The following is a 15162-nucleotide window of genomic DNA, read 5'->3' on the forward strand; positions in this document are numbered from 1 at the left end:
CGCCTGGTGAATTTTGTATTTTTATTAGAGACAGGGTTCTCCATGTTGGTCAGGCTGGTCTGGAACTCCCAACCTCAGGTGATCCGCCCGCCTCTGCCTCCCAAAGTGCTGGGATTACAGGTGTGAGCCACCGTACCCGGCCAATTTTTGTATTTTTTGTAGAGACAGGGTTTCACCATGTTGCCCAGGCTTGTCTTGAACTCCTGGGCTCAAGCAACCCGCCCTCCACAGCCTCTCAAAATGTTGGGATTATAGGCCTGAGCCACGGTGCCCGGCATATTTTTATTTTTATAGAGATGAAATCTTGCTATGTTGCCCAGGCTGGTCTCCAACCCCTGGGCTCAAGCGATTCTCCTGCCTCTGCCTCCCAAAGTGCTGGGATTACAGGCATGAGCCACTGTGCCTAGGCCTTATCATTATTATTATGTCCACTTTAAAGACAGAGAAATTGAGGACAAGAGAGGGGACAGGACTCAAAGACAGTCACTGTTAGAAATGGGACTTGATCCTAGACCCAACCTACCTCTCCCTATGTGCAGGCCTCACCTTCCCCCATGGCGCAGGTACCAGGGGAAGTGGACAACATGGAGGGCCTGCCTGCCCCTAACAACAACAACCCTGCTGCCCGCTGGGAGAGTCCGGATCGGGGCTGGGAGCGGGAGCAGCCAGCTGCGTCCACCGCAGCGGCCTCGCTGTTTGAGTGCTCCCGGATCAAGGCCTTGGCAGGTACCTGGAGGAGGGCTGGGGTGGGATGAGGAGGAGGGGGAAGGGGGAAGGGTGCCCGAGAACCTTGGTGGCCGGGAGGGTGGGAAGAGAGACCAGCACTGTCCAATAGAACTTTCCATGACGGTGGAAATAGTCTATATCCATAATGTCCAATATAATAATCACTAGTCTATGTGACTTTTGAATGCTAGAAATGTGACCAGTGCTATGTGACAGACTTTGAGTTTTACATTTTATTTAGTTTTAATTAAATTTATTTATACATATATTTTTTGAGACAGAGTCTTATTCTGTTGCCCCGGCTGGGGTGCAGTGGCGAGATCTTGGTTCACTGCAATCTCCACCTCACCGGCTCAAGCCATCCTCCTACCTCAGCCCCCTGAATAGCTGGGACTACAGGTGCACGCCACCACACCCGGCTAATTCTTTTTGTATTTTTAGTAGACACGGGGTTTCACTGTGTTTGCCAGGCTGGTTTCGAACTTCTGACCTTAAGTGATCCACTTGATTTGGCTTCCCAAAGTGCTGGGATTACAGGCATGAGCCACTGCACCCGGCCCAGTTTTTTTTTTTTTTTTTTTTGAGACAAGAGTTTCGCTCTTGTTGCCCAAGCTGGAGTGCAGTGGCGCGATCTCGGCTCACCGCAACCTCCGCCTCCCAGGTTCAAGCGATTCTCCTGCCTCAGCCTCCCTAGTAGCTGGGATTACAAGGCATGTGCCACCACGCCCAGCTAATTTTGTATTTTTAGTAGAGACGGGGTTTCTCCATGTTGGTCAGGCTGGTCTCAAACTCCCAATCTCAGGTGATCCACCTGTCTCGGCCTCCCAAAGTGCTGAGGTTACAGGCATAAGCCACAGCACCCGGCCTGTTTTAATTAAATTTAAATAGCCACATGTGGCTTGTGACTGCTGTATGGGGCAGCGCAGCCTTAGAGCCTTAGAAATGTACAGTCCCAGAATGGTGGGACTTTGTAAGCATATTCCCTTAGAATCCCGAAATGCAGAGCCATCAGATCCTTGGAACTTGAAACGTCTAAGAGATTCTTAGACCTCTCGAAATGAAGACCTTTGGCCGGGTGCGGTGGCTCACGCCTGTAATCCCAGCACTTTGGGAGGCCAAGGTGGACAGATCTCAGGAGTTCGAGACCAGGCTGGCCAACATACTGAAACCCTGTCTCTACTAAAAATTAAAAAAAAAAAAAAATTAGGTAGGCGTGGTGGCATGCATCTGTAGTCCCAGCTATTCGGGAGGCTGAGGTGGGAGGATGGCCTGAGACCGTGAGGTGGAGATTGCAGTGAGTCAAGATCGTGCCACTGCACTCCAGCCCCAGCAATAAAGCAAGAACCTATCTCAAAAAAAAAAAAAAAAAAAAAGAGCTTTGGAAATGTGGAACATTATCATCACAGACCTAAGAAATTTTAGTCATTGTTCCCTAGGATCATAGGCCCTTAGAAACCAAAACTGCAATACATAGGAACCTTTGGGACTTTATAATACTAAACCTTTGGAGTTTCCAATAAGAAATGTGGATCTTGAGAAATTTGACATAGAGTGACCAAAACCTTCCTGCTTTTGCCACTGAAACTCTCAGCCTTGGGCCAACCGGTACAGTGGGTCACCCTACCATTTTTTTTTGTTTGTTTTGAGACAGGGTCTCACTCTTTCACCCAGGCTGGAGTGCAGTGGTGTGATCATGGCTCACTGCAGCCTCGAACTCCTGGGCTCAAGTGATCCTCCCACCTCAGCCTCCTGAATAGCTGGAACTACAGGCATGCGCCACCATGCCTGGCTAATTAAAAATAATTTTTTTTTTTTTGGCCAAGCATGGTGGCTCATGCCTGTAATCCCAGCACTTTGGGAGGCTGAGGCTGATGGATCACTTGAGGTCAGGAGTTTGAGACCAGCCTGACCAACACGGTGACACTACTAAAAGTACAGAAATTAGCCGGGTGTGGTGGTGGGCACCTGTAATCTCAGCTACTCGGGAGGCTGAGGCAGGAGAATCACTTGAACCCGGGAGATGGAGGTTTTAGTGAGCTGAGATCACACCGTTTCAATCCAGCCTAAGTGACAAGAGCGAAACTCCGTCTCAAAACAAAAAAAAAAAAAATTTTTTTTTGTAACATGGGGTCTTGCTATGTTGCCCAGGCTGGTCTGGAACTCCTGGGCTCAAACAATCCTCCCACCTCAGCCTCCGAAAGTGCTTTGATTACAGGGGTAAGCCAGAGTGCCTAGTAGTCACCCTACTTTGATTTATCAGAACAATATTAGCAAAGACCAGAGAACTTTATAGTTATAGAAAGATCTTAGACCTTTAGAATTACAGACCCTCGAACCTTAGTACTTAGTATTCATAGAGGTTTGGAACCTTAGAAGTGTTTAATCATCAGCACTAAAACTGGCAAAGACCCTGAGGAGCCTCAGAGATATGGAACTTCATAATCATAAGCCTTTAAAACATGACACTCTAGCACCTTTGACCCCTGGGACCTTAACATCTTAGAAACACGGAGTGCTAGAATCATAAAATATAGATGATCGTAATCATGAATTCTTAAAACCCAAAGGTCAGAATCAGTTCCCTCCAAATCTTAGAACTTTAGTAACTCAGCAGTTTATAATCACAGGATGGATCTCTGATACTAAGATTTTTGGAACTTTATTTATTTATTTATTTGTTTGAGAGGGAGTCTCACTCTGTTGCCCAGGCTGGAGTGCAGAGTCAGCTCACTGCAACCTCCACCTCCCAGGTTCACGCGATTCTCCCGCCTCAGCCTCCTGAGTAGCTGGGACTACAGGCCCGCACCACCATGCGTGGCTAATTTTTGTATTTTTAATTGAGGCGGGGTTTCACCATGATGGCCAGGCTGGTCTTGAACTCCTGGGCTCGGGCAATCCACCCGCCTCGGCCTCCGAAAATGCTAGGATTACAGGCGTGAGCCATGGCGCTGGCTCAAGAAACCTGGCTGATCTAGAAACCTGTAGTCCCAGCACTTTGAGAGGCCGAGGCGGGCAGATCGCTTGAGCCCAGGAGTTCGAGACCAGCCTGGCCAACATGGTGAAACCCTGCCTCAATTAAAAATATAAACATTAGCCAGGTGTGGTGGCACATGCCTGTAGTTCCAGCTAGTCGAGAGGCTGAGGTGGGAGAATCTCCTGAGCCCAGGAAGCAGAGGTTGCAGTGAGCCGAGATTGTGCCACTGCACTCCAGCCTGGGCAACAGGGTGAGACCCTGTCTCAAAACAGTAAGAAAACTGGCTAGGCGCGGTAGCTCACGCCTGTAATCCCAGCACTTTGGGAGGCCAAGGTGGGCGGATCACTGGAGGTCGGGAGTTTGAGACCAGCCTGGCCAACATGGCAAAACCTTGTCTCTATTAAAAATACAAAAATTAGCTGGGTGTGGTGGCGCGTGCCTGTAATCCCAGCTACTTAGGAGGGTGAGGCAGGAGAATAGCCTGAACCTCAGAGGCGGAGGTTGCAGTGAGCCGAGATCGTGCCATTGTACTCCAGCCTAGGCGTCAATAGTGAAACTCTGTCTCAAAAAAAAAAAAAAAAAAAAAGAGAGAGAGAGAGAGAAATCTGTATGTGCCACAAAGTATGAACCAGATTCAACTGGTGGATTGCCAGCTTTGTCTGATCTAGAAACCTAGACTGATGAAAACATACACTCATGGAAACTTACAGTCATACTTTTAGAGCCTTAGAACCTTAAAAAGGTAGAAACATATCAACTTAGAATTCTAGAATTTAGTGTAAGTGAGTTTGTTTTTAGTTTTTTTGTTTTGTTTTGTTTTTGAGACGGAGTCTCGCTCTGTCGCCCAGGCTGGAGTGCAGTGACACTATCTCAGCTCACTGCAAGCTCCACCTCCTGGGTTCATGCCATTCTTCTGCCTCAGCCTCCCGAGTAGCTGGGACTACAGGCGCCCGCCACCATGCCCGTCTAATTTTTTGTATTTTTAGTAGCGATGGGGTTTCACCGTGTTAGCCAGGATGGTTTCAATCTCCTGACGGCGAGATCCGCCCGCCTTGGCCTCCCAAAGTGCTGGAATTACAGGCATGAGCCACCGCGCCCGTCCTGTTTTTAGTTTTTGTTTGTTTTTTGAGGAGGAGGGGGTCTCTCCATGTTGCCTAGACAGGTCTCAAACTCCTGGTGTCAACTCAGCCTTCTGAGTAGCTGGGATTACAGATGTGTACCACCACTCCCAGCTGTAGAATTTATTATTATTATTATTATCATTATTATTATTTGGACTGCTGCCCAGGCTGGAGTGCGGTGATAAAAATCATAGCTCACTGCAACCGCCAACTCCTGGGCTCGAGCAATCCTCCCACCTTAGCCTCCCGAGTAGCTGGGACTACAGGCATGCACCACCATGCCCAGCTAATTTTCTTCTTATTTTATTTTATTTTTTTGTAGAGACAGGGTCTCGCAATGTTGTCCAGGCTGAACTTGAACTCCTGGACTCAAGTGATCCTCCCACCTTGGCCTTCCAAAGTGTTGGGATTACAGGTGTGAACCACTGGAATTAATTTTATCTAGAAAGTATTAATTCAGTGCCTGCTGTGTGCCTGGCCCATTCTGGACAACACGAGGGGCATAGTGGTGACTGAGGCAGCCCGGGTCCTGCCGCCACAGAGCTCACAGGTCAGTGAGAGAGAGAGATCCGGTTAGACAATGATGACCCAGAGGGGTCAGAGACAGGGTAGGGGAGGCACAGGCAGAGAGATTGGGGCTGTTGACAGAGAGGCACAAGCATCGGCTGTGATGGGGAAGCCCAAGGACTGTGGGAGCTCATAGGATGTGCTTGATCCAGCCTGGAGAATCAAGGAGGGCTTCTTGGAGAAGGAGAGGCCTAAGTTCAGGCCTAAAGGATGAATTGGCATGAACACCGGAGTGAAGAGTGGAAGAGTATTCTAGGTAGAGGGAACTGCATATGCAAGGCCTCCAGAAGTTGGGAGTGGCTTGACTGAGAAGGATACAGGTGAGGAGTAAATGATGATGGGAGAGGAGCCAGTGGAAGCCAGATCCTTCTTTTTTTTTTGAGACGGAGTTTCGCTCTTGTTGCCCAGGCTGGAGTGCAATGCCGCAGTCTCGGCTCACTGCAACCTCCGCCTCCTGGGTTCAAGCGATTCTCCTGCCTCAGCCTGCTGAGTAGCTGGGATTACAGGCGCCTGTAACCTTGCCTGGCTAATTTTTGTATTTTTAGTAGAGATGGGGGTTTCACCATGTTGGCCAGGCTGGTCTTGAACTCCTGACATCAGGTGACCCACCCGCTTCAGCTTCCCAAAGTGCTGGGATTACAAGCATAAGCCACTGAGCCTGGCAGAAGCCAGATCTTAAAGGGCCTTGCAGGGTACCAGGGAGCTATGGAAAGATTTTAAACAGGTGGGATATGATAAGATGAGAATTAAGGACTCTCCAAATCTTAGAACCATGCTTCTGAGAGCATCTTGCCCAGGGAAATGTAGAAATCCCCTTTAAGATAAAAAAAAAAAAAAAATCCTCTCCAGCTTGGGCAACAAAGCAAGATCCTGTATGGACAAAAATTTAAAAATTAACTGGCCACAGTGGCATGTGCCTATATTACTCTGGAGGCTGAGGCAGGAGGATCGCTTGAGCTCAGGAATTGAAGGCAGTGATCTATGATGGCACCACTGCATTCCAACCTTCCAGCTTGGGCAACAGAGTGAGATCCCACCTCAAGAAATTGTATTTTATTTTCTTTTTTTGGAGACAGAGTCTCGCTCTGTCGCCCAGGCTGGAGTGCAGTAGCGCGATCTTGGCTCACTGCAACCTCTGCCTCCTGGGTTCAAGCTGTTCTCCTTCCTCTGCCTCCCGAGTAGCTGGTATTACAGGCGCCCATCACCACGCCCAGCTAATGTTTTGTATTTTTAGTAGAGATGGGGTTTCACCATGTTGGCCAGGCTGGTCTTGAACTCCTGACCTCAAGTGGTCCACCTGCCTCAGCCTCTCAAAGTGCTGGGATTACAGGCATGAGCCACGCCTGGCCTGTATAATTTTCATAAATGCTCACAAATGCACAACTCTGCTTAAATCTCCCATGCTTAGGGTTCACATATAGCTCTACAAGTAAAACACATTTATAGAGGAACTCCAGACCCCAAACCAGTAACATTCAGCTTAATAGTAACTTCATGATGCTGCTCTCCTGCTGAAACCACCTTGCTGCTCAAAGTGCAAATGTGACGTAGACCAATATGCTGCATTTCTTTTCTTTTCTTTTCTTTTTTATGGGCAGTTTTTATTTTTAATCTTTATTGTTTTCAGTGTTTTCTAAAGTACTAAAAATTATTTTTAATTTTTTTTCTTTCACTGTCACAGCCCTTTCATTATAGAAGCAAGCTGCATTTCTTTGGCATCCCTTTGCCCAGCTCTCTCATGGTTTTTCTCCCGCTTTTATTTTGAGGCAGAGTCTCGCTCTGCCACCCAGGCTGGAGTGCAGTGGTGCGATCACGGCTCACTGCAGCCTCTACCTCCCAGGTCGCCTGTAATCCTAGCACTGAGGCTGAGATGGGAGCATCACTTGAGCCCAGGAGTTTGAGACCAACCTGGGCAACATAGTGAGACCCTGTCTCTATCAATTTTTTCAACATTAAGGAAAATTGCTTGGACCCCACGTTCAGTGTGTTCTCCTGCTCACCCTCCACAGTTTGTGGCTCACTACTGTCATTGATCTGTGTGACACCTCTCTCCAATTCTCTTTTATTCCCAAATCTCAAATCAATTTCTTCTCCCCTGTAGGCAACCACTGACATTGTTTTGTTTTGTTTTTTAAATAAAGATGGGGTCTTGCTATGTTGCCCAGGCTGGTCTTGAACTCCTGGGCCCAAGCAATTCTCCCACCTCGACCTCCTAAAGTGTTGGGAAGCCACTGCTTCTCACCCCATTCAGATAGTTTTTAATGTGAATCTTTTTCTTTGCATGAGGATAATTTTGCAAAATGTGCATTGCTAATGAGTAAGCATATATATATATTTTTTAACTTTTTATTATTAAAGTAGTTCATGACACAGAATGGCAGATAAATCATGCCAATATTTCCACAAATGAGTACTCTCTTGTAACCAGCACCCATATTAAAAAACAGAGGGCCGGGTGCGGTGGCTCACGCCTGTAATCCGAGCACTTTGGGAGGCCGAGGCGGGCGGATCACGAGGTCAGGAGATAGAGACCATCCTGGCTAAAACGGTGAAACCCCGTCTCTACTAAAAATACAAAAAATTAGCCGGGCGTGGTAGCGGGCGCCTGTAGTCCCAGCTACTCAGGAAGCTGAGGCAGGAGAATGGCATGAACCCGGGAGGCGGAGCTTGCAGTGAGCCGAGATCGCGCCACTGCACTCCAGCCTGGGCAACAGAGCGAGACTCCGTCTCAAAAAAAAAAAAAAAAAAACAGAATATACAATGGGGTGTGGTGACTCATGCCTGTAATCCGAGTGCGTTGGGAAACCAAGGCATGATGATCACTTGAGGCCAGGAGTTCAAGACCAGTCTGGGCAACATAGAGAGACCCCATCTCCACAAAAAAAAAAAAAAAAAAAAAAAATTAGCTGGGCGGAGCCAGGCGCGGTGGCTCACGCCTGTAATTCCAGCACTTTGGGAGGCAGAGGCGGGTGGATCACGAGGTCAGGAGATCGAGACCATCCTGGCTAACGCAGTGAAACCCTGTCTCTACTAAAAATACAGAAAATTAGCTGGGTGTGGTGGTGGGCACTTGTAGTCCCAGCTACACGTGAGGCTGAGGCAGGAGAATGGGGTGAACCCGGGAGGTGGAGCTTGCAGTGAGCGGAGATCAAGCCACTGCACTCCAGCCCGGGCAACAGAGAGAGACTCCGTCTCAAAAAAAAAAAAAAAAAAAAAAAAAAAAAAAATTAGCTGGGCGTGGCAGCATGAGCCTGTAGTCCTAGCTACTCAAAAGACTGAGGTGGGAAGATTGCTTGAGCCCAGGAGTTCCAGGCTGTAGTGACCTAAGAAGGTGCCACTGCCCTCCAGCCTGGGCAACAGGATGAGATACCATCTCTAAAAAACAAACAAACAGAATGTGACATATGACAGCTCCAGAAAAACATCCTCACGCCACCTCCCTGTTACTACAGTCCAAGGGTGTACTCTCTTAACTTCTAACAGCTCAGCTCCATTTTGCTGGCGTTTTAACTTTCTATAAATGGAATAATGCACTGTGTGTTGTTCTGTGTCTGGCTTTATTCACCCAACATTATGCTTGTGGGAGATTCATCCAGGTCTCCCTGTGCTTGTGGGTTGGTCCTTCTCCTTGCTGTGTAGTGTTGCATGGTGTGAATGTGCCACAGTGTGTTTATGCATTCACCTGTCAATGAGCATTTGGGTTGCTGCTAGTTTGGGGCTACTATAAATGGTGGTGTTGGGCCAGGCGCGGTGGCTCATGCCTGTAATCCCAGCACTTTGGGAGACCAAGGCGGGAGGATTACTTGAGGCCAGGAGTTCAAGACCAGCCTGGGCAATACAGCAGGACCCCATCTCTACTAAAAATACAAAAAAATTTGCTGGTTGTGGTGGTGCATGCCTGTAAGTTCAGCTACTTGTGACGCTGAGGCAGGAAAAGCGCTTGAACCCAGGAGGCGGAGGTTGCGGTGAGCCAAGATAGTGCCACTGGACTCTAGCCTGGGTGACAGAGTGAGACTCTGTCTTAAATAAATAAATACATAAAATAAATGGTGGTGTTCTCAAGTTTCTAGTACACATTCTTGGTGGGCATAAGCACTTGTTTCTGGTGGTTTATACCCACCCAGGAGTGAAGTTGCCCAATCATAGAGTAAGGGTACATATTTTATTTTACATATATATGTATTTGCTGTTGTTAATTGAGACGAGGTCTCGTTATGTTGCTCAGGCTGGTCTCCAACTCCTAGGCTCAAGCAGTCCTCCTGCCTTGGCCGCCCAAAGTGTTTGGATTACAGGTGTGAGCCATACGCCTGGCCAAGTGAGTGTATATCTAACTTTAGTAGAGACTGCCAGTTTGTATCATTTTATATTCCCACCAGCAGTGTACCAGAGATACAGTTGCTGTGCACCCCACCCTTGCTATGGTCAGTCTTTTTTTTTTTTTTTTTTTAAGACAGGGTCCCACTCTGTCGCCCAGGCTGGAGTGCAGTGGTGCAATCTCAGCTCACTGCAACCTCCGCCTCCTGAGTTCAAGCAATTCTCCTGTCTCAGCCTCCTGAGTAGCTGGGATTACAGGCGCACACCACCACGCCCAGCTAATTTCTGTATGTTTAGTAGAGACAGGGTTTCACCATGTTGGCCAGGCTGGTCTCGTACTCCTGACCTCAGGTGATCTGCCTGCCTCGGTCTCCCAAAGTGCTGGGATTACAGGCGTGAGCCACCATGCCCAGCTGATGGTCAGTCTTTTAAATTTTAGCCATTCTGGTGGCTGTGCATTCTGTTGTGGTTTTACTTTGCATTTTCCTGATGACTAAGAACAACGAAGAAGGTGAAGCACATTTTCATACATTTATTGGCCATTCAAATATCCTTTAGTGATGCCCATTCAAGTCTTTTTTTTTTCTTTTGAGATGGAGTCTTGCTCTGTTGCCCCGGCTGGAGTGCCGTGGCATGATCTTGGCTCACAGCAACCTCCACCTTCCGGGTTCAAGTGATTCTCCTGCCTCAGCCTCCTGAGTAGCTGGGATTACAGGCGTGCGCCACCACACCTGGCTAATTTTTGTATTTTCAGTAGAGACAGGGTTTCACCGTGTTGGTCAGGCTGGTCTCAAACCTCCCAAAGTGCTGGGATTACAGGCACGAGCCACCGAGCCCGGCCCCATTCAAGTCTTTTGCCCATTTTCTTATTAATTTGTCTGCCTCTGATTAACAGATTTTTTCTTTTCTTTCTTTCTTTTTTTTTTTTTTTTGAGACAGGATCTCACTCTATCATATCACCCTGGCTAGAGTGCAGTGGCATGATTTCGGCTCACTGCAACCTCCACCTTCTGGGTTCAAGCAGTTCTCCTGCCTCAGCCTCCCCAGTAGCTGGGACTACAGGTGCATGCCACCATGCTCGGCTAATTTTTGTATTTTTAGTAGAGACAGGTTTTGCCATGTTGGCCAGGCTCATCTTAAACTCCTGACCTCAAGTGATTCTCTCACCTCGGCCTCCCAAAGTGCTGGAATTACAGGCGTGAGCCACTGCACCCGGCCTAAAAGCCTTATTTTAGTCCTTTCACATTTGGATTTGTAAGCTGAGTGAAGTTTATTTGTATGTATTATTGTGTACAGTGCAGGTCAGTTTGTTTTCTTCTCCCATATGGATATCTAGTTGACTCAGCTGCATTTATTTATCCTTTCCCTACTGAACTGCAATGTCACTTTGTCATAAATCTGAGAGCCACTTATCTATGGGTTTCTGCATGCAGGTATTGCTAACTGATACAAGTTTTATCATGTTCCAGATTGCATTCTTTTCTTTTTCTTTTTCTTTTCTTTTTTTTTTTTTTTTTTTTTTTTTGAGACAGAGTCTCGCTCTGTCTCCCAGGCTGGCGTGCAGTGGCACAATCTCGGCTCACTGCAATCTCCACCTCCTGGGTTCAAGCGATTCTCCTGCCTCAGCCTCCAGAGTAGCTGGGATTACAGGTGCCCACCACCACACCTGGCTAATTTTTGTATTTTCAGTAGAGACGGGGTTTCGCCATGTTGGCCAGGCTGGTCTTGAACTTCTGACCTCAGGTGATCCATCCGTCTTGGCCTCCCAAATTGCTGGGATTATGGCTGTGAGCCACCACGCCCGGCCACATTATTTTTTTTTTATTCAGAACTTTGCCTTAAGACTCATCCATGTGTCTCTGAGTGCATTTGTTATTTATTTATTTTTAAGAGAGGGTCTTGCTCTATCACCCAGGCTGGAGTGCAGTGGTGTGATCTCGGCTCACTGCAACCTCCAGCTCCTGGCCTCAAGCGATCCTCCCACCTCATCCTCTCCAGTACTACAGGTACTGCAGGACTGCAGGTGCACCCCACCATGCCTGGCTAATTTCTATATTTTTGTAGAGACAGGGGTCTCCCCTGGGTTCAAATTCTTGGGCTCAAGCAATCCTTCAGCCTTGGCCTCCCAATGTACTGAGATTACAGGCCCATAATGAACCACTGTACCTGGCCAAATTAAAGTCTTAATCCTAAGGAAATGTGTTTCACTTGTGATTGTTATTGGAGAAGAATGTATAAATGGTAAAAAGCTGGGCATAATAATACTTACCTATAGTCCCAGCTACTTGGCAGGCTGAGGGTGGGAGGATCATTTGAGCCCAGGAGTTTGAGACCAGCCTGGACAACATAACAAGACCCCCATCTTACAAAAAGTAAAAATGAAAAACATAGCTAGCTGTGGTGGTGCACGCCTGTAGTCCCCTCAGGAGGCTGAGGTGGGAGTATCCCTTGAGCCTAGGAGGTCAAGGCTGCAGTGAGCCATGATCGTGCCTCTGAACTACCGCCTGGGTGACAGAGTGGGACTGTCTAAAAAAAATAAATAAATAAATAAAAGAACTCAACATAAGCACAATAGCAGAGGAAACTTGTCATTTGGCCTGGAGTGTTTTTGTTTGTTTGTTTGTTTTGAGACAGGTTCTCCTTCTCTTGCCCAGGCTGGAATGCAGTGGTGCGATCACAGCTCACTGCAGCCGCGAACTCCCAGGCTCAAACAATCTTCCCACCTCAGCCTTCTGAGCAGCTGGCCCCACAGGTGCACATCCACCATGCCTAGCTATTTAAAATATTTTTTAAGAGATGGGGGCCTCATTATATTGCCCAGTCTGGTCTCAAACTCTTGGGCTCAGGTGATCCTCCCACCTTGGCCTCCCAAAGTGTTCAGATGACAGGTGTGAGCCACCTTGCCCAGCCTGGCCAGAAGTCTTGAAACCCCAAAGGTATCTGTGTCAGCTACAGTCCTGGCAGGAAGCAGATGGCATCCCACAAAGGGGTAAAGTTGGGGCAAGTCTAATGAAGGGACTACTGACATAGGGGTGGGCAGGGTTAAGGGAACCTACAAGGGCAGTGGAGACCTGCAGCGACTGGAGCAGAGAAGGGAGTGGTGAGCGAGGACAGAGGTGTCACCAGCAGGAGCTGGGGATGTAGGGAAAGAAACCAGGCACTGCCAGGAGCAGGTCAGGCAGGGAGGGAGGGAGCAGGAAGGAACAAAGTCCTTGACTCCTCTGATCTCCTGCTGGCCAAACCCAGCTGGAAGTCTGAGGGACTCTGAGGGTTGGGGAGTCCATTCATACAGTCCACACTGGCCAGCCTCCCTGGACCCACCACAGCATGGGGAAGAGGAGTGGAAGGTGGCACCAGAGAGGGAAACGGAAGATCCCCGCACAGTAAACACACCAACACGGTCAACATTCAATGTCATCTCAGGTCAGAGCAACACTCTGATAATTTTTTTTTTTTTGAGAGAGAGTCTTGCTGTCACCTAGGCTGGAGTGCAATGGCGCAATCTTGGCTCACTGCAGCCTCCACCTCCCAGGCTCAAGTGATTCTCCTGCTTCAGCCTTCCGAGTAGCTGGGATTATAGGCACGTGCCACCACGCATGGCTAATTTTTGTATTTTTTGGTAGACAGAGGATTTCACCATGTTGGCCAGCTGGTGTCAAACTCCTGACTTCAAGTGATCTGCCCACCTAGGCCTCCCAAAGTGCTGGGATTACAGGCATGAGCCACCATGCCCAGCCCCATGACAATACTTTTTGTTTTGTGATTTCATTTTGATGATACCCAAAGAAAGTGAATAGAAACTGATCCTGGGCTGGGTGCAGTGGCTCACACCTGTAAGCCCAGCACTTTGGGAGGCTGAGGCAGGAGGATTGCTTGAGCCCAGGAGTTTGAGGCCAGCCTGGGCAACATGGCAAGATCCTGTCTCTACAAAAAAATACAAAAATTAGCCAAGTGTGGTGACATGCGCCTGCAGTCCCAGCTACTGGGGAGGCTGAGGTGGGAGGATTTCCTGAACCCAGGGAGGTTGAGGCTGCACTGAGCCATGATTATGCCACTGCACTCCAGAGCCTGGGTGACAGAGTGAGACACAGAAAGAAAGAAAGAAGAAAGAAAGAAAGAAAGAAAGAAAGGAAAGAAAGAAAGAAAGGAAAGAAAGAAAGGAAAGAAAGAAAGAAAGAAAGAAAGAAAGAAAGAAAGAAAGAAAGGAGAAACAAAGAGAAAGAGAGAGGGAGGGAGGGAGAGAAGGACGGAGAAAGAAAGAAAGAGAAAGGAAAAAGAAAGAAAGGAAAGAGAGGAAGAAATGAAAGAAGAAAGAAAGAAAGAGAGGGAGGGAAGGAAGGAAGGAAGGAAGGAGAAACAGAAAGAGAGAGGGAGGGAGAGAAGGAAGGAGAAAGAAAGAAAGAGCAAGGAAAAAGAAAGAAAGGAAAGAGAAAGAAATGAAAGAAAGAAGAAAGAAAGAGAGGGAGGGAAGGAAGGAAAGAAGGAGGGAAGGAAGGAAGGAGAAACAAAGAGAAAGAGAGAGGGAGGGAGAGAAGGAAGGAGACAGAAAGAAAGAGAAAGGAAAAAGAAAGAAAGGAAAGAGAGAAAGAAATGAAAGAAAGAAGAAAGAAAGGGAGGGAAGGAAGGAGAAAGAAAGAAAGAGAAAGGAAAAAGAAAGGAGAGAAAGAAAAGAAAGAAAAAGAAACAAAGAAAGAAAGAGAAAGAAAGAGAGAAAGAGAGAAAAGAAAGAAATCCTGGACCATCTGAATGGCAACTTCATAAAGGATGATACCCCAATATATATATATATATATATATATTTTTTTTTTTTTTTTTGAAACAGGGTTTCACTGTGTTGTCAATGTTGAAGTGTAGTGTTGCAACAATGGCTCACTGAAGTCTCAACCTCCTGGGCTCAAGGCATTTTGCCATCTTAGCCTCCTGAGTAGCTGGGACTATAGGCACAGGCCACCATGCCTGGCTAAGTTTTAATTTTTTTTTTTTTTTTTTTTTTTGAGACGAAGTTTTACTCTTGTTGCCCAGGCTGGAGTGCAATGGGCGCGATCTCAGCTCACTGCAACCTCCGCCTCCCAGGTTCAAGCAATTCTCCTGCCTCAGCCTCCTGTGTAGCTGGGATTACAGTTGCCCGCCACCATGCCTGGCTAAGTTTTAATTTTTTTTTTTTTTTTTTTTTGAGATGAAGTTTTACTCTTGTTGCCCAGGCTGGAGTGCAATGGCATGATCTCAGCTCACTGCAACCTCCACCTCCCAGGTTCAAGCGATTCTCCTGCCTCGGCCTCCTGAGTAGCTGGGATTACAGGCGCCCGTCACCATGCCTGGCTAATTTTTATGTTTTTGGTAGAGATGGGGTTTCACCATGTTAGCCAGGCTGGTCTTGAACTCCTGACCTCAGATGATCCACCCACCTCGGCCTCCCAAAGTGCTCTGATTACAGGTGTGAGCCACCACGCCTGGCTTGAC

The 15162-nt window shown here is 47.7% G+C and overlaps 1 protein-coding gene across 1 annotated transcript in view; it reads left to right on the plus strand.

Moving 5' to 3' along the window:
* Positions 1–15162, plus strand: part of SPTBN4 (spectrin beta, non-erythrocytic 4) — a 113174-nt gene that overhangs the window by 5421 nt on the left and 92591 nt on the right. Inside the window, exon 2 of the mRNA XM_030797442.1 lies at positions 540–726. Within this exon, the coding sequence (XP_030653302.1) occupies positions 555–726 (172 nt within the window). The 5' untranslated portion in view covers positions 540–554. The remainder of the gene's footprint in view (positions 1–539; positions 727–15162) is intronic.

Source organism: Nomascus leucogenys, chromosome 17 (assembly GCF_006542625.1).
Source record: "Nomascus leucogenys isolate Asia chromosome 17, Asia_NLE_v1, whole genome shotgun sequence".
In the NCBI taxonomy this organism is placed as follows: domain Eukaryota; kingdom Metazoa; phylum Chordata; class Mammalia; order Primates; family Hylobatidae; genus Nomascus; species Nomascus leucogenys.